Raw genomic sequence first — 20862 nt, 5'->3', positions numbered from 1 at the left:
TGAGCCATTTCCATGAGAGAGACTAAAAATTTCAAGCTCAAGAATGAGCTCCACTCACCCTCATCCATGCTGATGGAAACTATTGGGCTACTGAGCTCCAGACCTTCATCCCCATTAGAGTTCACACCCCTTGCGGCACACTGGACCCTGGAACCAGCCTGAAAGTAGACTGAATCCAGAGTGATGAGCTTGGAGGAGGTGAAGAATGTATCAAAGTCCACTTCCCTCATAGGGCTGGTGACACCATCGGGTCCTGTGGGGGCGCTAACGAGCCAACGATAACGAGTTAGGGTATTGTTGATGTTCTCGCTCACACAGATGGAGCCGGTTTTGTCATAGTCTGGGTACTTGGGGTTACAGGCCTGCGAAGACAAAGAAGAGATTATACTTGAGAGTGAAATGCAGCCAAAAATCACTGTAGCTGCCAAAGTCATTTCTGTATACTCCTGATGAGCTCCAAGGTAGCTGATACTTGAGTGAAGTGTGCACGTCTGCTAAATACTACCTCATTAACAGTATTTACTTGTAAAACTGCGCTGACAAAAAACCTTGCTAAATGAATCATTAGAAATGACTGAAAAGTATTCCATTAAGTATTCATTGGACTATCTCTTGGGACATACAGTGACACAGATGACAGGGTATCCAGCCACAGGGAGAGAGTCCTTGTTCCGGTCGATGTCATCGTAATGCAGCAGAGAGACCACTCTGGGAACTGAGGGAAAGGTGACATCTGCCATGCTGTTGGTCTCCTCAATATAGATTATGGCTTTGCTCATCTGTTGATTGACAAGCAAGGGCAATTAGAAGGACGTTAACAGAGAAGGTAGTTACACACTTGACAGCTAAATTATATACTAATTTGGCTTCATTTTCACCTTTGTCTCTGCCACCATGTTTTCATCAGGCTTCAGGTGCACAGTGAACGCCTCCCTCATTTCTCTGACACCATCATATAAGATCTCCACCTCCACGTAGTGCTCTGTGTCACCCTCTTTGAACACAATTTCTGCCGAGACAGGACAGGCATGATAAATATTTTTTACAGCAAATTTCAAATATTCCGATAAAAGTGCCAAGCTGGATTACTTACCCTCAGATATGGGATGGTAGTCCTCCCCAGAGGTGGCGGATCCATCCTTTGTGTGAACTCTGATGACAGAGACCTTGGAGGTGTCTCCAACTCGCAGCACTGGGATCTTGACCAAAGACACTTGGCCACTTTCCTTTGGCTCATTCACACTGAATTTGGTCTCTCCAAACCTAATAATTGCCTCTGAGAAAACATGGAATATAGATTTAATTCGGCTTGGGCGATATTATGGTATTACTGTAAACCAGGGTATTAAGATATCACCATGGTGTGATTTTCAATACCGTCAAAAATTTGAACCATCATCTTTATAAAAACTTCATACTGTAGAGGGCTATTATGAGGTTTTTTGCATGCAGTGCCTATCTGGTGTCACCAGAGGTCAGTGTGGTGCAACAGGCAGCTGAGCTGACTGCAAGCGATGAGAAAAACCTTGCAGGATGTAAACAGCCGGTCTGTGTCATGCTCGCAACAGCAGAGACAGAGCAGAGAGACCACAGGGACACCTGCTTGTTTTTTGGGATTATTTTGACCAAACCAAAGATGATCATTGTTGGAACAGCAGGCTATCTAACTAAAAGACTAGCAGGACTAACCAAGACGGTTCCGGTGAGTTTTATTTTGTTTCTGTCGAGTTTGAATGTTTCCAAAAGTGTGTGTGTTAATGAGTTAACGAGCAACTAACAGTTTAAAGAAAAAGGGAAAATATGAATTCAGAAGGTGTATGGTTGTCTCTCTGTTTAATGAGAAAAATAGGTGTAAGAATATTACCTTTATTGACATCTCATGAGCGTCGGTCAGTGTTGGGGGTGCCATATACCATATACTCCGGTGAAATTCCAGAAAGGTATGAAGGTATGACAATATCGATACAGCCAAGCCTAGTTTCAGTCATGCTATAACTCTAACATTGCACTACACTACATATTAAAGCCCCTGTGTGTACAACATTTTGCTGCCCCAGTGGTAATATCATAAAACACATTATGGCAGATCTGGGGAAACTAAAGCAACTGGGCTGAGAGAAACACACAGACTAAACAAATTGTACAATTTTTTTGCACAAACTAAATCTATGCCGTTGGGATAACTTAAGAGATGTTATGATCACATAACATGGTGGCATTTAAACAGAACTATTGTAAGGAACGTGTAATAGCAAAACACAGCATTCTTACTGTCTGCATCGTCTTTGATCTTAATGAGTGTTTCATTCTGCTTCCCAATGGATGCTCCAAATGGAGAATCACTCTTGGGGCTTCCCAACACTAGACGAAGCTCCTCTTCTTCCTCATGTTCTGTGTCATCAACCAATACCAGTACACACGGCTTTTCAATCTCCCCTGAAATAAGTGAAGGGAAAACATATTGAGCAACTTCATATGTCCTTGCAGTTGATTCCAACAAGTAAATCAAACAAAAACCATGTAAATGGACATGTGTTAGGCTGGTGGATAGTGATGGATGAAGTACCTGAAAGCCATTCTTGTGAAAAAGTACAGATGCGTTACCAAAAAATGACTTTGATTAAAAATTATGTCACTTTTTTAGAATATTTACTTGCGTATAAATCTTAAAGTATCTAATTTTTACTGTACTTAAGTTTCAAAAATAATTTTGATATTAAATGTATTTAAATATTGAAAGTAAAAGTAAATGATTTTAAGAATTATGAGGTTTGTTTCTTAATTACATGTGCTAGGTCGTTTTTATAACCTAAATAATTTAAAAAAATAATTCAGTTTTTCCTTACTTGCCTATTGCTTCATTTATCTGTCTGTTCCTTCCTTCCTCCCCTATTTTGTATTAAGTAACAAAAATGCCTAGAGGAAATGTAGTGGAGTGAAAGTGAGTGTTGACAGAAATATAAAAACTCAAGTGTATTTTGGGAATATCTGTGCTTTTCTTAAGTACCGTAACAAAGCAATGTTACTTTGTTACATTACACTACTGGCTAGGTTTACCTGGTAAGAAGGTAATGATGGAAGCATCTGTGTTGGGCCTTTCGTTGAAGTCCATCATGACTTGGGCAGTCCCCTGCCTGCTGTAACAGCGTACTGTGGACTTGTAGCTGATATCTCCACTGCGGTATACAGTAGCTGAGATCTGCCCTGCGTTTTCATGACCAACATAAACAGCATCCCGGAACTGCACCTTTGGCACTAGAAAAACATAATTAAACCAATACATCAGAAATACAGAAAGTGTAACCATTTCAATGAATTTTGATTACAATCAAAATTTTCACTCACAGTCCGAAACCGAGTCATTGATGAGGATGGTAGCCTTGCTCGGCTCCCCAAGGATCCCATTCATGGGCATCCGGAGTACCAGTTCAAACTTCTCTGGCCCCTCCAGCACCGGCTGGCCCAAGTCATCCAGGATGGTTACTCGAAACGTCTGCATAGTGACCCCCGTTGCGAAGTCCAGATTCCGGCTGATCCCAACATAATCCACACCAGCTGCTCCACAACACAATATAGGTCAGGCATGTCCCATACAAAGTGCTTAGGGGATATAGTTGATATAATACAAATGGACTACAGCACTTGATCATATTTCAACAGCAGTTCTCATGTTACTTCATAATTCATTTGTGAACGTCAAACAGCGAGCAAGATGAAAGTATATATCCAGTGTGCTGATAAATCGACACTTTCTATCATGTGGTCGATAGCCATGAACAGTTGGAATTTGTTGCGTGATTAAAGGCGAGCTGTAAGAAACTGGATATCTCCCCAAGCGCAAACAGGTTTTTCATTTGCCATTCTTTAAAGAGTCTAGGTACTGAGAGCTCACCCTTTGCCTGCAGGCTTTTCTCATGTACTTATGACCCAGTTATGTGCCTATATGTGGGCTTGCATTTCTACCACGCTGCATATGATTAGATGCTAGTTATTTTTTTACGGTTATAACATAGTCAAGAGCAGAGATGTTAAAAATCTATGCAAGGGGGAGGAGACTGCCTGGGGGCAGGAGATAAAAGAGGCTGTAGGAAAGGCTTGAGGAGATAGTGACTAGTCTTGGAGTCCAAATTGTGTATAAGTATATCAGACACCTACAAAGTAAGGGGCCAACAGAAAAAGCCCTGACTTTTCTCCCCCTATTGTAAAACAATGTTTACATTCCCCAGTTCATCCAGCCAACATATCCAACTTCACCATGGGCTCTTGAGCTCAGCAAAACAAAGAGTGACAGGGTGATGACTTAAGTCTATTGTTTTCTGTGGTTTACATTTCTCTAAGCACTAACTAGCTAAAGCTGTCAGAGAGAGGCGCCTCGCTGGGACACGTACCCTCAGCTGAGACAGGATCTGTCTTTCTGGAGCGCACTGTGACAGTTCCTCCTTTGGAAAGATCAGTCCCCGTCCTCCATACCTGCACCTCCACAAAGCCATCACTCTCATCCACGTGGTAGTCTGTGTTGCCAAAGTAGAAGACGGGAGCTGGGGAGAACAAAAGAAGGAGTAAAGGAGATGAGGAAAAGCAGACAGGAGGATGAAATTCATAACCATCTTTTAGCTGTTTCACAACAGGATACCTGAATGTTGTAATTGCTGAGTTGAATCTGTAATAGCCATCGTACTCCGTAAGATTACCTCTGATTACAGGAGAAATTGCGGCAATGTTTACACTGAAAAGTAGAAAACACTGTAATTGTAGATCTTAAATAACACTTTCTAACTTCCTGGAATGATGTTTTGGGGGGGATTTCTACATGTGTATTCATTCATCAAGTCACAAAGGCAACCTGAAGGCAAAGCTGTGTTTCCTGGTGTTGTTGTGAATGAGCCTGGTGGTGGAGCTGACTTTGATAGTGATGGGTCTGAGAGGCAGACAGGAGGCCTGACAGGAGGTCTGGGGGATGTAAAACTCGATGTGCCAGCCCGGGCCTGCCTGACTGCAATTAGTGTTCCTATGAGCTGAGATTCCACTGCAGCCAAACTCTCCCACTATTATTCTATTTAACCCTTTCAGAGTCTGTTTCCTCTCATGTCACGCTACTTAAAAAATGCTTGCTTAAGGTCCTGGACCTCTGAATATATGTGGTGCAGTCAGCTACTGTAACACTTACTGCTATCACAAAGAGATTATTTATGGACTTAAACTGCGGGGAGTCAGTCACATTCCATTAAAGCAACACAGAAATAACCTGAGCAGCCGCAAGCTGAACCCAATCCAACTCAATGGGTTTTACTTACAAAATGCACAGCTTTTTTTGTTTAACTGATCACATACATCCTTGCTATGATGACTAATGGGAGCAAGACACCACTGAGCTGTAAAAACCTTGTTCTTTTGAAAGCAACTGTGACCAATAATGAATAAATTGAGTGAATGGCGATGGCCATGGGCAGAGTTGTGGTTTCCATGACAATGGAACTCTGCACCTACAAAATGGTACTTAGCTGTTTCTCATCACAAAGTATGAGCCAAAAAGGAGGGTGGGCAAATGGGTGATAAATGCTTTGAACAAAAAACAAATTCATAGTGTTGTAACTGCATAATGATTATGTTATCTAACGAAACCAAAATACAAGAGCAGGGGAAAAATAGATTCACTGTCAACAGTGCTGCCAGGCACAATTACCGATCAAGACAAAATGTGTTTATTATTTTGCACTATATCATTATTCTTCCAAGTAATCTTAGTCTCACATGATATTGCATATTTTGATCAGTCTGCTTTGGCAATAACAGCTCTACAAGATAAGACACGTTCTTAAAGGAAAATAGTCTTTTAGGCAAAGCCTTGGGGTTTGTGGTTCTCAGAGGAGCCATCTCTGTGGTTGAAATAATATTTCCCCTAAGAGCAGGCAAAGGACAGAAAACTTTTATGCTTTAATCTGTCCTGAGAGCACAGTCGGGGACAATGAGTGCTGCATCAAGAGGAGTGCAGCTGCCAGAATTTCTCCCCACAGAGAAACCAAACAAAGATGGTTTTGGCTGCCTGCACTTGGTCTCTAACAGGAGTAGTAATCAGATCTACTCGCCTGAGGTTGGCAGCCAGAAGCTTGAGCCCTGTTGTACTAGTCCAGTAATCAGATAAGGTTTGTGAAGCAGGCAAATAGTGAGCTTCAAAGAGCTATGGCCCATTAACTGAAAGGAAAACCACTGGCTCCATCAGCCAAGCCAGCAGCAGCTTTCTACGCCACACAGCACATCTTAGGTTACCTGGACGTAAGAGGAGATGATCCAGATTTAGACCTACCTATTGTGTCAAATTATGTAAGGTGTTGGAACTGTCATTTATTTAAAAAAATGTATTTGACAAATTAGATTTTGAATAGTTATTATCATTGTTGATAGTTACTTAACCCTTTGACACCTGGTTTGATTTTTTTCAAAAACATGGGAAGAAGAGTCTATATTAGGTGCCCCTTTGTCACTTGATGAACTTAAACAAACATTAGGGAAAATGAATAAGGGTAAATCACTCGGATTGATGGTATCCACCCAGAGGTATATTTAAAATTGTGGAACTTTCTGGGACCAATGTTGGAAATGTTTACAACAGCTATTCAGAAAGGATCTTTTGGAAGAGATGCAAATACAGCACTAATAACACTTCTGCTGAAAAACGGACAGGGATCCAACAAACTGCGCTATCATCCACTGTCTTTGTTAAATGTGGATGTCAAATTGTTCTCAAAGACACTTGCATGTCGGCAGGGAAAGTTGTTGTGTATCTTTATTAGCATATTATTCTATTCGTCTATATATATTATTATATATTATTCTTCCTATATGTTGGGGGATTGCTTACACACCCATATACACATATAACTTGTTACACTCTGCACTCTGTGTGAACCGAAAGGCTGAGGCAAACAACTAATGACATGGTTGACCATTTCATATAAACAACTTGTTCTTTGGTGATTAGAGCATAGAGACATAATGTGGCAGTGCTCCTGTTAGATTCTAAGAAAGCAGTCCAGAGGGAAGCCCTAATATAGTAAGATCACTGTTGATGCTGATAAGGCCTCCAACCACCTTGAGTGGTCTTTCTTATGGTCGGTATTGAATCATATGGGCTTGGGGTCTAATTTTATCAACATGGTAAAAACTATTTATGCGAATCCTTCAGCCAGTGTTTTCACATATAATATTTGTTCCCCAACCTTTGAAATAAGTCGGAGTAGTCATCAAGGTGACCTGGTCTCCTCAATGTTATTTATCCTATCATTGGAGCCACTGGCGCAATCAATTAGGTTATCAAGCATTACACCAATAAAGATAAAATCCACGCAGCATTACATATCCTTATTTACTGATGATGCATGCATCCTTAATATTTTTGAACAGTTTAGCTATCTCTAAAATTAATTAGACTAAGTCCTCCTTATTACCCTTGAATCCCGTAAGCAAAGCAGAATGTGCAAATCTTGAAATCCTGGTTGTTTCTCACTTTAAATATTTGGGAATAAATGTATATGCTCCATTAGAAAAAAACAAACAAAAACTATATAGTAATACATAATATTTTTACTAGATTTCTGTGGAAAGGCAGTCATTGATGAGGACATCCAAAAATAAAACTTGTCACTTTAAAAGAAGGAAGGAGGGTGCAATATCAGTACCTAATTTTAAGTTGTATTTCCAGGCACTTACATTTCATCCATTGATAAACTGGTTCACTGGAAATACCTTAAGTCCATGGTTTAATGTTGAGAGGAATTTGACTGAACCAGTTTACTTGAATGACATTTTATTTACAGGCCGCTCTCTTAGAAAATGCAAACTGAGGTATGGCCAAATAATAGCCTACGCAATTCAAAATTTTCGGAAAATTGAAAAAAAATATTTACCTGGAAGTCACAATGGCATGTCAATACACCAATATTTTATAATAATCTATTTAAGTCTGGAGGACAATATTTTACCTCACCACAATGGTACAATGCAGGTATACATAACTTAGGAGACATTATAAATGACCAGGGTTTAAAAAGCTTTCAGGACTTAAAGGAAACATATTATTTGTCATCCAACTCCTTCTTTCTATATCTGCAGTGATGTTCTACTATACGGGCTTCTGCTATACGGGCTTATATTCATCAACTTATTATTCATCCAATAGTGAACCTAATTAAAAAAATATTGGAATTACTGAAAGGACAGGTCTCATTAATCTATAGTACATTGTTAGAGCACACACAACCTCCATCTGGTATATTAATTTGGATTTGGAATAAAATCTGCTCTGAATCATCAATAGATTGGACCAGAGTTTGGGAATATGTTTCCCATTCTTCACAAAACTTTAATAATAAATTAACAAATCTCAATTTTATATATTAGACTTTTTTGACCCCAAAGTGAAGATAAAATAATGAATATATCTACTTCTCCAAATTGAACCCTCTGTGAATCATCTATGGTCTTTCTTACATATCATGTGGGAGTATCTATTAGTTGAAATTTTTGGGGAACAAATAACAGATCGTCTATCTGAAACTTTCGATGTAAAAAAAAAGATTGCTCTCCAGTATGTCTGCTGCTTAATGATGATTCAAAGCAGAACTTTAAGAGCCGTACTCAAAGGCTGCTATAGTTATCTGCATGCACTGCTGCTTAAAAGATGTTGGCGGTCAGCTGGCAACCACCACACACTCTTTCCATTCAACAGTGGATCTATAATTTAATTGAGCTTTTATCTGTGGAGCTCTCTGTCAGATGAATGGTGCAGGACATATTATGCTTGAGGCAAGGGAGAAGGCACTCACCTTAGCTAGAAATATGATGTGAATTTATATTCATACATTTTCTTTAAATATATTAATTTCTTTAATTTTTACTGCAAATGCAAAAAACCTTGTATATGTGTAATAAAAGTTGAAGAAAGACCCATGGGGAAGGGGCAGGTTAGGGTTGGGGAGTTTTGAAAAGATGCAGGTGTATTTTATTTATTTTTTTGCTCTTCTATATCTGATGTTGTCTCTGTCATAGTAGTGGGGCTATTTAATATGATGCTTGAAGTTACTTATTTATTCTATTTGTTAAGGGAATGAAATATATGTATTTCATTTGTATTATTGATATTTACATGTATGTCTGTCATATTGTTGATTTATACCTGCAAGTTGTGTTGAAAATAAATAAACAGTTGGTCGCAAAAAAAAACATGGGAAGAAGGCAATAGACAACAAAAGACTATCTCTGTCTATCTGTCTCTGTCTGTCTGTCTATTTATAGATATAGATATATAGTTATATTAAAAAAATTTTAAAAGGAAATGACCTGAAAAAGGTGTTTAAAACACTAAGTCTGTAACATAATGTATAATTAAAATAATTATGAATATTGCTTTTCCCTTACGTTTTCTTTTTTCACTAGACATTTTCCCCACTCACGTTTTTAAAATAATTTTCTTACTCTTCTAATTTCTTACCAAGTTGCTCATTTCCTTTTTCCCCATGTTTTTTAAATAAATCGCAAAGGGTTAAATACTTGTGAAAGGTGTCTGTAAGCAGCACACAAAAAGTGATGTTACTCCTTTCAAATGGGTTAACTCTGCGGTTTTCTTATTATAAATTAAAAACATGAGTCATACATAAAAGCACCTAGAATGTAGTGATTATGATGGCCAATTTATTGTGCAATATGCCAGCAGAACAAAGCCAAACAAGGGGAATATCTTTACTGTTGCATATGTGTGAACATAAAATAAAAAAAAAAACAAGGAGAGACACAGGCCTCCCAAAGGGGACTCTTACACTCCCACTGACTGCTTGATTCTACTTGAACTTTGCATGACATTCCCACAGCGCTAAGTGGCTTCTCTAATGGTGAGATTCAATTGAGCCCCGGCAAATACTCCTCTGCCCACTGTGTGCTTGACAAATCTCTCTCCACCAGCAAAAGCAGCTCCATATTCAACACAAAATAATCTACAACTTTAACTGATGAGAACTGTGAGAAACATTTGAATTTTCAAAGACAGTTCTGGATTGGGTTTCTTAAGGCTGTTGCTTAACGTCAGCATCTCTCTGCTTAAGTGCTTTGGACATCTGTTTATATCAGAATGAATGAAAATCCAGGTGAGACATAATGACAGGGTATGTGGGCCCCTCCCCCGATTCATCCCTGTCCAGGACATACTGCACACGCATGGGACCCGCCCCACTTTAAAACAGCTCATAATCATACCTTCAGAACCAGAGCAAAATTTACAGGCAACTGACACAAGACTATAAATACATGAGTGAAGTCCTGCTGTACAAGCATTCTCATGTCTTACAGCCCCAGCCACCAAAACATCTTCCCCGGATGCAGAGTCAATATCAAACAGCAATTATCTTTGCAAGAAAAGACACGTTTTTCTAAATCCATCGCAGTCAAAAGCCAGTGGAAAGTGTCGATGTTTATGTGCAGATGGTCTGCCGCTGGGAAAATAGCAGGTATTTTGAGGATAGCAGCTGTCCATGCATGCTACTGTAGAATACCTGGACGGCTTGTAAACTTTACAGTCTTAACATGCCAAGTTGGCAGAAGATTTACCTTTATGCAGACAAAAAAACATAATTAATGCCCCTGGTGTACAGTAAACTGTCAACATTAGCGATAAGCTTGGCAAAAACTAATTTGCAACAGCAGCTCCATAGTATAGTGTGTCTCTTTGTGCATTAGTTAAAGGCTTCTGTGTGTGTGTGTGTGTGTGTGTGTGTGTGTGTGTGTGTGGCGCTGAGAAGACACAAACAAGAGTGTGAAAGGCTATTAGGCTGCGTGTTTAGATCTCTTTATTAGCGATATGAAACAACAAACAGCTATAACCTTTTGCACACTTGCACACGCAGTTTCCCGCTAATTACCACAGTCCCTTATTTGTACCTCCTCTTGTTTACGGTTTCCTTCAAAATTGTTCTCTGCTTTCATTTAGATTCTATTTGCCAGTCCTGCTGTGCCCTTACTTGTTATTTGGAGTTTTCTGTTTATCTTTAGTTCTTCGAGTCCTCCTCTCTGTTGTTTACTTTTAAGGTCGATTTTTAAGAGTTTTTCTACCTCTTTGTCCCCTCCACTCTAATTGCCTCTAGTATTATCCACGTCTACAATGGAGTGTCTACGCTTCCATGCACCACCTCTGATAGCATGAATAGATTAACCTGGTAGTGAGCCCAGAGCAAAATGAGCTTGCTTTATAATTCATTTCTCCTGCTTTCTGTGTAGCTTTTCTCAGTATGGTATTCCTATACTGGAAAGCACCTTTATCATGTCAGTCAGTAGTTTGGTGTAGTGGTGCATATTTTCAAACCTATTTTTGATTAATGAAATGATCAAAAACCAAGTAAAGCATAAGACCTGAGGTTTTCAGAGGCCTTCAGGAACAGGGGCTTTGGCCCTCTGTTTGAAACAACCTGAACAACCAGCAGGGATAAAAAGTGCAGCAAGCCAACAATGATCCCTCATGACCTTTGCACCCTTGTGACTGACAGTTTTGTTTGTTGTCGTACAAGCTGGAAGCACAGCTTTTGCAAACTGAGCCTGCATGAAATTTGTGACTGTGGGCAAAATGTTGTAACTTTACACTCCTTTGATGCCCACAGGTGACAATCTGCCAACAATTTGTTTTTGGCTTGTATTCTCAGTTCTCACTTTTTAGGATTTACAGAGGGCATATAGATGAAAAATGCATCTGAAGTAAAAACAAATAGAAGTAATTTCTATTTGTACATTTGAATTGAGTAAATGAACTAAATTCATCCCATAAACTAAACGATTTGTTTCTGACTGAATAATAATTTGTGAAATGGGAAAAGTCTGGAGACCACCCAGTGAGATTTTTGGTTACACTTTCTGTCTGAGATCATTTGCCAACAAAGTTCCATCTCAGGCAGAAATATCAATTCCCTTGCCATGTTAGAGTCTGGTGGTTTTCATTTCAAACAAAGCTGATTTTAATTATTCACTCTCTCTGTGGGTGAAGGTGTGCTAATTAGTGAAATTAAGGTTTTGGTTGGAAGGAAAACATACCTTCTCTTCCATGGCACAGGTCCATAGAACTGGTTATTATTGGAGTGAAAACTAATTTAGCTGTAAAGGCCATAAACCTTCTCAATTTCCATTCCCATAAATTGTCAGATTAGCATCAGACTTTTGGCAGAAAGTTTGAGCTCCACCTCCCTCTGCAGTTGTGTGGTTTCTTGCACATGCTTGTACCTACGTAGGTGGCCAAGACTGTTTGCATGGAGCAGGGAGTGCACACATTGTTGCCCTATGGCTTCTAACTTCATCATATTTTGCTCCTTGCTGCCTTGGAAAGAAGATTTGTTGCTGATGTGCATTTTTGCTGATAGCAGTAGTGTGTGTTTCTAAGAACGTTTTGGGCCCACAACTGGGTGTAGCAGCTGAAAGCCCTCCTGGGGAGCCCCAGACCTCTAACAGGTCAGGCACCTGCACGGCCAGGCACCAACTCCTTCCTCCCATGCACACCCACTGGACAGCCCGTGCTGCAAAGGGGATGACAAAGAAGGATGTGATGCCCCTGTTTGCCTCCTCTCCATGCATATACAGTATATACTGGAATGGAGTTAGTAAGGAACTCCAGGTATGCTCTTAAATTCTATACCGAGTCAGGACAGCTGAATTTAGAGCAGGGCTGAATCTGTTGCCTTTCTACTCTTACAGACAGGAGATTGGTCTTGTTCTGCTTGCCTCAGAGCTAGTTACAATTTACTTCACCATCAGTACTCAAGCCATTTCATTATCACCTCCTTCAGGGAGATATGAAGGCTTGACACCACCTTATTTCTCTCCGCTCTGCGTGTTCCATTTATTCATCTGATGGTGGCAACTTAAACACCTTCAGTGCCTAATCCGAATTATGCTTTGGTGGTGTTGAAGCACAGAATTTACACATATTGTGTGTGTGTGTGTGTGTTTGGTGTTCAGACAGTCAATCTAATGTCAGGTACTTGTGTCATTATAATAAGGAGCCAAGTTGTTGGACAACAGCTTGAGGCAATGTTTCTCTCACCGTCACACTGACAACAGAATCACAAATTGAGAATACCAATAAAATGCACACAAAGGATGTTTCAACAAAAGGAGGCTGTAGTCTGGCCCTTACAATTATGCTGTGTGGGGCACTCATGAATTTAGCACATTCTGACAAAGGATTTGCATGAGGAGATTTTGATTGTCACTCTGCCAGCCTGACAAAGCCGGAGGCAAAGAAAACATGATTGCAGATAAAGCAGGAATAAACCTGAGTACAGACTGTTAACACTGGTTGTCAGCCTGAGTCAAGTTAATCCCATAATGCAGTGAGTCCTCTTTTCTCCTGTTCCTGTGTGATAATACACAGAGGACCTCTAATGTAGGCGCAGGCATGCCAGGAAGTCTCAAATCTGAAGAGCAAGAGCATTTCTTAGTATATTTTATAATGAATTGACTTTTCAAGCTACAAAAATTGGATTACTCAGGCAAGTCATTGTTTATGACAGTTGCACACTGGCTGGCTCTCTATAAACCAGGGGCAATCATAAAATAGAGTTTGCCTTCCAACACTCAATGAAAAAGCAGTAATGTATGAACACAAAGATGCTATTTATCAGTAACAGGCGACTATGCTCCACAAATGGGGGAGTTTCTTAAACCATTAACCCTTTGTTCCTCAGAGACCACTTCTGAAGCAATCTTCAAGTTAGCTTATCTTATCTGATAAAGTGCTTCCTAATATCTTTGTGCTTTATTTGTCAGTTTCTGTGTTTCTCAAACAGCCCTGACACTCATTCAAAAATGTAAATGACTAGCAACTCGAGTCAGACAGTCATAGTAAGACATAAATCAATAATGTCTCCAATCAATAAGCTCTCTGGCAGTTGTAAAGACATGCACGACTTGCAGTGTTAGCGTCAGAGCCATCCATAAAGACCGTGACACTGTGGAAATGTAATAGCTGCAGCTTTAAAAAACTACTTTGTGAAGCAGGCTGAATGCCATGAGGACCGACTGCTGTACATCCTATTAAAAACTTGTGTGTCTCAGCAGCTGCTTTGGCAGTCTAGAGTCAATACACAGGAGCAGCGGAGGTCAAAAGGCCCTGTACTCACTCTCAGGTTTCACCGAACAGTGCTACAGTAAGACAACATTCCAACCACGTAACCTCCTCCTTCCTCAAGCAGGTCAAATCCACTTGAAGTGTGTCTGCCTTGAGTCCCACGGGAATAGAAAAGGAGAATAACCTGTTACAAAGTCTGAAAACTGATGCACGCTGACAACTTCCTCAGCACTGGTTCATGGTCAGATGATTCACATCCTTAGTACTGATTTTGGCTGTGATCTGCAAAACACAATTAGATATCTAAATACATTACTTTGGAGGGAAAAGGTGTCTTCATTGCTAATTCTCTGGAGGTTCCCATAAATTAATGTGATTGTTTAAGCAGTTTTCATGCTGAGGGAAAAGGTGTGAACAGCAGGACCATTATAACTGACCAAAAATGACACAGCATTTTATTTCACGTTAGACTGTCATTGGCTACCTGGATCAGCACTAAGCTGTGCTCAAATCATGATACTGATACATTTAATAAGTAGGCTCTAATTTGAGCAGTTAGAGAAGATCTGAATAAATTTTACTTACTTCTTACTATTTGCATGCAAAATAATACTAATTTCCCACTGGTCATGATTTTCTGACTACTTAAACCAAGCAATTAGATAACAGTATGCTGAATTGAATATTGCATCATCACCCAAATTATGTAGCTTCAAATTGGTTTTGATTCAAGGCAAAAAAATAAAAAAGCTGGTTCTGCAGTCATGCTGGGTTTTTCAGCTCTAGTATTGCCTGCCTGCTATCACAGAGTCTTGACTTCACAGCAGTGCTTCTGGAGATCGACAAAGCGATAGGAAACTGAGGAATGGTCGTCAGGTGTTGGGGAACAAAAAGGCGTCAGGAAGATATGGGAGACTATCAGCCCTCCAGTCTGAGCCTGCAGATATGAGATAAAGGCTTTGCCTCCAGGATGGAGGCTCGCACACGCAACGTTTTCTTTTCCAGACATTGCCAGACAAGCACAAACACTGCCAGAAAAAAAACATTCAAACACGCTTTTCACATGCACAAGGACATGTTTGCCGTCTGTCTGCCCACCTGCCTGTTTGATTTTCTCTATTTGTATCATTTCAGCAAAAAAATTGCACTTTCCAAACTTTTTTAAAACTAATTCTCAGCAACTGTCAAAGTGCTTATTCATAAAATAAGCGTTTTCATAAATACAGTAACACCTCATTCAGATTAAAAAAACAAAAAAAACATTATGGCCAAGAAACTCATGCTGCCTCTTCTTGAGGCTATAATCAGAACTGAAAAACCCTTAAAAGAAAAAGCACAAAAAACTTGTCTCTAAATGCCAAAAAGTGATTCAATAATCAAGTCCTTTCATTTCTTGTACATGCACAGACTATTTGACGCCGTATTGCATTGGGTTTCACACGTATGATCTGTGAAATGCCATCTTACCGTCTTCCATATCAGGAATGATTGTGATTCTAGCTGTGGGGAATTCTGAGCCCAGACGGCCCCCCATGGGCATGCTGAGGGTGACATTGAAACTTTCCTCGTCTTCATACAGGGAGTCGTCAATGATCACAACCCGGCAGGATTTCTCTACCTCTCCCTTATCGAAGCGCAGGATGCTGTGATGGTCCTCAGGCCTGGAGATGTAATCAGAGTAGGACAGCACAGTGGTGGGGATGGTGCCTGTGGCCGAAACTGAGTGGGCAGAAAACAGAATTACAGAAAGCAAAGTTAATGATCCAAACTCTACCACAATATAGTTTCATTCTTTTCCACACAAAAATCAATACATAAATATGATCTCCCTTTTCCCTAAAATTGTTTTTTCGTGAAAATGGAATACTACCCAAGGATGATTTGCCTAGAAATTGTTTTCTTAACCCTGTTATTCCCTCACTATTGTTTAATGTACACTACTGTTCAATAGTTTGAAATCACCTGCAACAAAAGCTTAATTTGGTACAGTGAGATGGCTTGAAGGAATACTCTATATTTTTTAATGCTCTTTTATGCTCTTGCCATGCCATGTTTAGTAAATGGAAAACAAAACACTGTACAATGGTTAAGCCAGACTGACAACCAAAGGGTCAGAAAGAGACAAAAATTACTCTGAGCAACAGTTGAATTAGAGCAGAAGAAATTCCCAGTCATTGGTTTAAAAAAATAAAAATAAAATAAAAAATAAAATAAAATAAAATAAAAACAAAACAAAACTGGAAGCTCAACATCAAAATGTGCAAGATTTTAAAAGGCATAGGTTATTGTTTCAGTATCAAGTGCACAATAGTGGGTGTGAAGTTGGAATTAACATGTTGCTTAAAGTAAAGTTATTCCTCAAACTTCCCACTAAAAATACAAGGTAAGAATCAGAATGAGAAGGTTTCAAGTGGATTTTCACATTTGCTTTGGGTTTTTTGTGCATAACATAAACGTAGAGACAGAAACAGGAACTAAAATTAAAAGCAAGAGTAGCAAGATCAAGAGAATAGAATTAGGTTAATAAAGGATCATAAAAATATAAAAAGATAACATTGAAGAATTTATATCATATATCTCGATTGAAATGAAAGAGCTGTGCAGTTTTCAGAAGTGTACAAAAATGTCCCAGGAATGTACAGTTTCACAGTGCTAAGTAATATTTAAAAAATGTGTAAAAGTATTGTCCCAAAGATGTGCATTAATAAAACACATGCAGACAGTGTATGGTTAGTCGAGGGTTGGCACAATTGGGACTAGGTCAGGGAATATGAGCTGAACATTATGGACTGATTAAGTTTAAACATACTCTAAGCAAACAGTGTCCCAAAATAATTGGAGCTCAGTTGCACTGTTGTGGTTCAGTCATGATCTTGGACCGATGCTTTTCTGGACTGGTCAAGAAAAAATCAAGATTTTTTGGGGGAAAAATGCTTCCAACAGTATTCTCCCCTATCATGCAACACATGATGGACATCAGCATACCAAAAGTATTTAACTATAAAGAATACATTTGATGTCTAAATTATTTTTTAATTTAAAGAGGGAAAAGGAAAACATAAATATATCAGTTGATTCCAAACTTTTAAATGGTAGCATATACACAGTTCTACCAACCTCATTGTATTTCTGGAAATATTAAAGGTCTGCCACTTAAATTTCAGCACATTGTTCTTGTGTTACCTTGCTGAGTATAGCAGATGACCATGAGCTCCTGACTGATGTCTCCGCTCCTGTGCACCGGAATAAGCACCTCACCAATGTCCTCCTCTATGTTGTATGCAGCTGAGGGAATGAACACTGTTGACTCTGTTTATGAGAAAAATCACCATATGTTAGATGATTACTTTGACAGCATGCATTACATTATAGTTGAATACCTTAATGTGAAATCTGACTTTGGGTACAAGGAAATTGCTTGTGTGTGATCGGTTGTCTGGCACATTGAATGCGATGAATTGAATGTCAAGTGAATTGAACTGAATGATTGGAACAGAAGAAAAGTGAAAAGCTTGAAGACGGTAAATTATATGTGACATTATTTGCATCAATAAACTTTAATACACAGGCTTGCGGTGCACACACTGGGACCCATGACAACTCTGATTACAGCTCTGCTGATGGTGCTTCAATCATATTTAATCAAAACCCAACATCTACTGTTTATTCAATTGCAGCTAAGATTCCAGTCTTGAGTCTGCTTACACTGATAGACAGAATAACACAGAGAGATGTGGATGTTATCTGTAAGATAATGCAGTTCAGTTAAGTAGTAAGAAATTAATGTGTACAAATCTGCATCTCACACCCTTTTAAGAAGTCTGTTGGTTTTCTACATAAATTACCAAGAATAAAAAGTTGTGTCAATTCTGTTTGCAAGCAGAGTCACGTTAAATAATTTGGGGGATTTTTGCTCAACAGTTTTGCTGGCAGCACTCCATCTCTTTGTCTCCTTCCCTCTCTGAGCTGCATATGACATCCAGGAAGGTAATGAGCTTGCAACATTTCAGCCATGAAATCCACAGAGCTCAGACGGAGGCTTTGTCTCCCTCTCAGTGAGCACTGTGGTCACCCACATTAATAAGGTGCTGGTAAGTCAACAGAAGTTGACCTGTCCTTTTCCATCCTAAAGACCATGCAAATAATTAATAGGATGAGGCGGCCACTTCTTACTTGTTGTTTAAAAATACTAAGCTGTTTTCAGTCTAAGCCATTTTAGTCTGTCTGCTGTGAAATAATTTATTTTTCACAGTTTCATGGTGGCAGCCCCCGGGCTATTCCATTTTTCTGTTTTCAGTGAAAAGAAACCAAAAAATGCATTTTTATGAGGCTTCAGAGTTTATTTGACCTTGAGAGGCCAAAATACATTAAAACTTTTTAAAACCATAAACAGTATGATATGGTAATGTGGCTGTCGAAAGACAATGTGTTTTAAAGACATAAAGAAGCAAAAATAGAATTATACATCTTGCACAGAGATTGCTGCCAGTTATGTTGATTGTCCTCCAGAGACTGATGCTCTGTAAAACAAAGTTCCAGCTAAACATTTTAATTAGCATAAATTGTTGATGTCAAATTCTTCTTTTTCACCCAATGAGGCCCTATGGGATGGGGAGGAGCATTATCCATATTTATAGTACACAGTTGTCTGCCTCAGCTCTATCACAGTCAAACTGATCTCACAGACACTGTTCATCTGTTCTAGTACAGCTCAATTCTGATGCAAGGGAGGTCAGTGTGGTTATCTCCATATCATTTTGACCTTGTTTATCTACACTTGTGGAAAGAAAAAAATGCCCATAAACACGGTTTGCTTTTAGCTCATTATGTAGCTATTTTCATAATCAAGTTGAGTTCAAGATGTTGTTCCTCTCAGCATTCAGTTTTCATGTGAATTAATTTTGTATTTAAAATGTCATGTACTCTGATGCCCTCAGGCAGATGGACGGAAGCATTTCCCTAAAATATGAATATAAAGCTAAGATGAGGGCAAAAGGACTACTGAAATCTTTGCTGCTAGAAAATTATTCGCCTTCGCAGATCTGTAAAATTCAGTGCATTCCTTAAGATGTGGCCTATTTTGATTGTCGTTTAGTTTTATCTCCTTAAATGCATTGCCATCTTCTACTTTCTTTATTGACTTCTCTTTATCAATTTCAGAGAAAGCACATGTACAGAACTTGTTGCTGGCACAGAGTAGCACAGAGTAGCCAACTGGTTTGTCATGGGTGTGCCAGTCGTTGAGGCTGAGCCCCCTAATCAAAATATGACTAAACTATTTTTCAGTTCCACAATGGATCTCTTTCTGTGTGATTGTTGAACTTGCATCAGCTCCATTTTTTAGGCCCCAGAGGACGCTGCTTGAGCCCCACTTCAGGCCTGAGTGTGTTGCATTGTTGGACAACAAAACCCCAAAATACAAGAAGCCAGGCACCTTGCTGATATTTGTTTTGGGCAATAGTTTAAAGATTGCAGTATTTAATCTCACTAAAACTGTGCAAACCTCATTTTAAGCAAGATAATTAGATGTAAATATTTTAATTTTGTTAAATCGCTTGTGAAAGTGAAATCATTACTGACCATCATCAGGATCCAGGATCTCCACAGTAGCAAACTCTGGGAATTCAAGGGCTGCCATCACCGGCTCAGACAGAACAATCTGAAATGTCTCTGACAATTCATACTCGCTGTCAGATAGGATCCGCACCTTCCAGGTGGCGGTGGTCTGGCCCGGGTTAAACTGCACCTGTTTCTGAGATTTTCCCCGAAAGTCCTTGTCCTTCTCTGCAGTGCCATCCTTTGTGCCTATACCTGAGGAAGGACAAGGAAAACATTATTATAATTAGGCAACATCTGCTAAGCCTGTGAAAATACTATACATAGGACATATCCGAGAATGCATCACCTTGGTCAGGGTTTGGTGTTAATTAATTCAGATAATTTTTTATTATTTTTTTTTTTCTTCAAACACATTTCTTTAGCCTTTTGAAACTTGAAACATGGTCATGGTCATGTTTAAAAAAAAACATTTTAAAATAATATTTATTTATTCATTTTATTTATTAATTATTATTATTATTATTATTATTATTATTATTATTATTATTATTATTATTATTATTTATATAATAATAATAATTATTTAATTTCTTTCTTTTTTTTTTTTTTTTTTTTTTTTTTTTTTTTTTTTTTTTTTTTACAAATTTCAGGTAAATTTCATGTATTTTTAAAAAATTGATTTCTTGCTAATTTTTGGGTAATTTCTTCTTCAGTTGCCTACTTTCTATATTTTAAGAAGAAATCAATTTGCTCAAGGTCTAAAGAGTAATGTACTGCGACTTTGTGAATCCTGATATCTGTATGACTATGAATGGTCATACAGTAGTTACACAGATATTGTCAGTATAACAGATACAATTAGACTACTGTTTTTTTCTTCTCCTCTCAAACCAGGAAAATGTCACGTCCCAGTTGGTCTCACCCGACAATATCGGGCCAGTTTCCCACCTCAGGTGATTCAAATGGCTATTGTTGGAATAAAGCCAATTACCCCTCATGCCAGCCTGGTCTCAGCTGCAGTGGTTGGAGGCTGACTTAAGTTGTCTGACCTTCAGCATGTGAGCTGTTTGATGGGGCCTACAGTCACTATAGCTGTGACACTGGCAGGATTCCTGTTGAGCAGGAGCACTGAAGCCGGTGAAATGTCACACAGCCTCTCCATTGTTTTTGCTAAATGGCCGCACAGCAAGCAGCAGGGGTCTGGCAGT

The 20862-nt window shown here is 39.0% G+C and overlaps 1 protein-coding gene across 1 annotated transcript in view; it reads right to left on the bottom strand.

Moving 5' to 3' along the window:
* frem2b (FRAS1 related extracellular matrix 2b) overlaps positions 1-20862 on the bottom strand; it is a 66516-nt gene that overhangs the window by 12179 nt on the left and 33475 nt on the right. Inside the window, exons 4-14 of the mRNA XM_042487102.1 lie at positions 19676-19906; positions 17279-17404; positions 15563-15814; positions 4389-4538; positions 3346-3555; positions 3058-3255; positions 2272-2436; positions 1094-1276; positions 879-1009; positions 624-779; positions 59-362 (exon numbers count right to left, since the gene is read on the bottom strand). Coding sequence (XP_042343036.1) covers positions 59-362; positions 624-779; positions 879-1009; positions 1094-1276; positions 2272-2436; positions 3058-3255; positions 3346-3555; positions 4389-4538; positions 15563-15814; positions 17279-17404; positions 19676-19906 — 2106 coding nt within the window. The remainder of the gene's footprint in view (positions 1-58; positions 363-623; positions 780-878; positions 1010-1093; positions 1277-2271; positions 2437-3057; positions 3256-3345; positions 3556-4388; positions 4539-15562; positions 15815-17278; positions 17405-19675; positions 19907-20862) is intronic.

The sequence above is a fragment of the Plectropomus leopardus genome, chromosome 5, assembly GCF_008729295.1.
Source record: "Plectropomus leopardus isolate mb chromosome 5, YSFRI_Pleo_2.0, whole genome shotgun sequence".
In the NCBI taxonomy this organism is placed as follows: domain Eukaryota; kingdom Metazoa; phylum Chordata; class Actinopteri; order Perciformes; family Serranidae; genus Plectropomus; species Plectropomus leopardus.
Note: the sequence above shows the minus strand (reverse complement) of the source record. Positions and strands in the feature narration are given on the sequence as shown.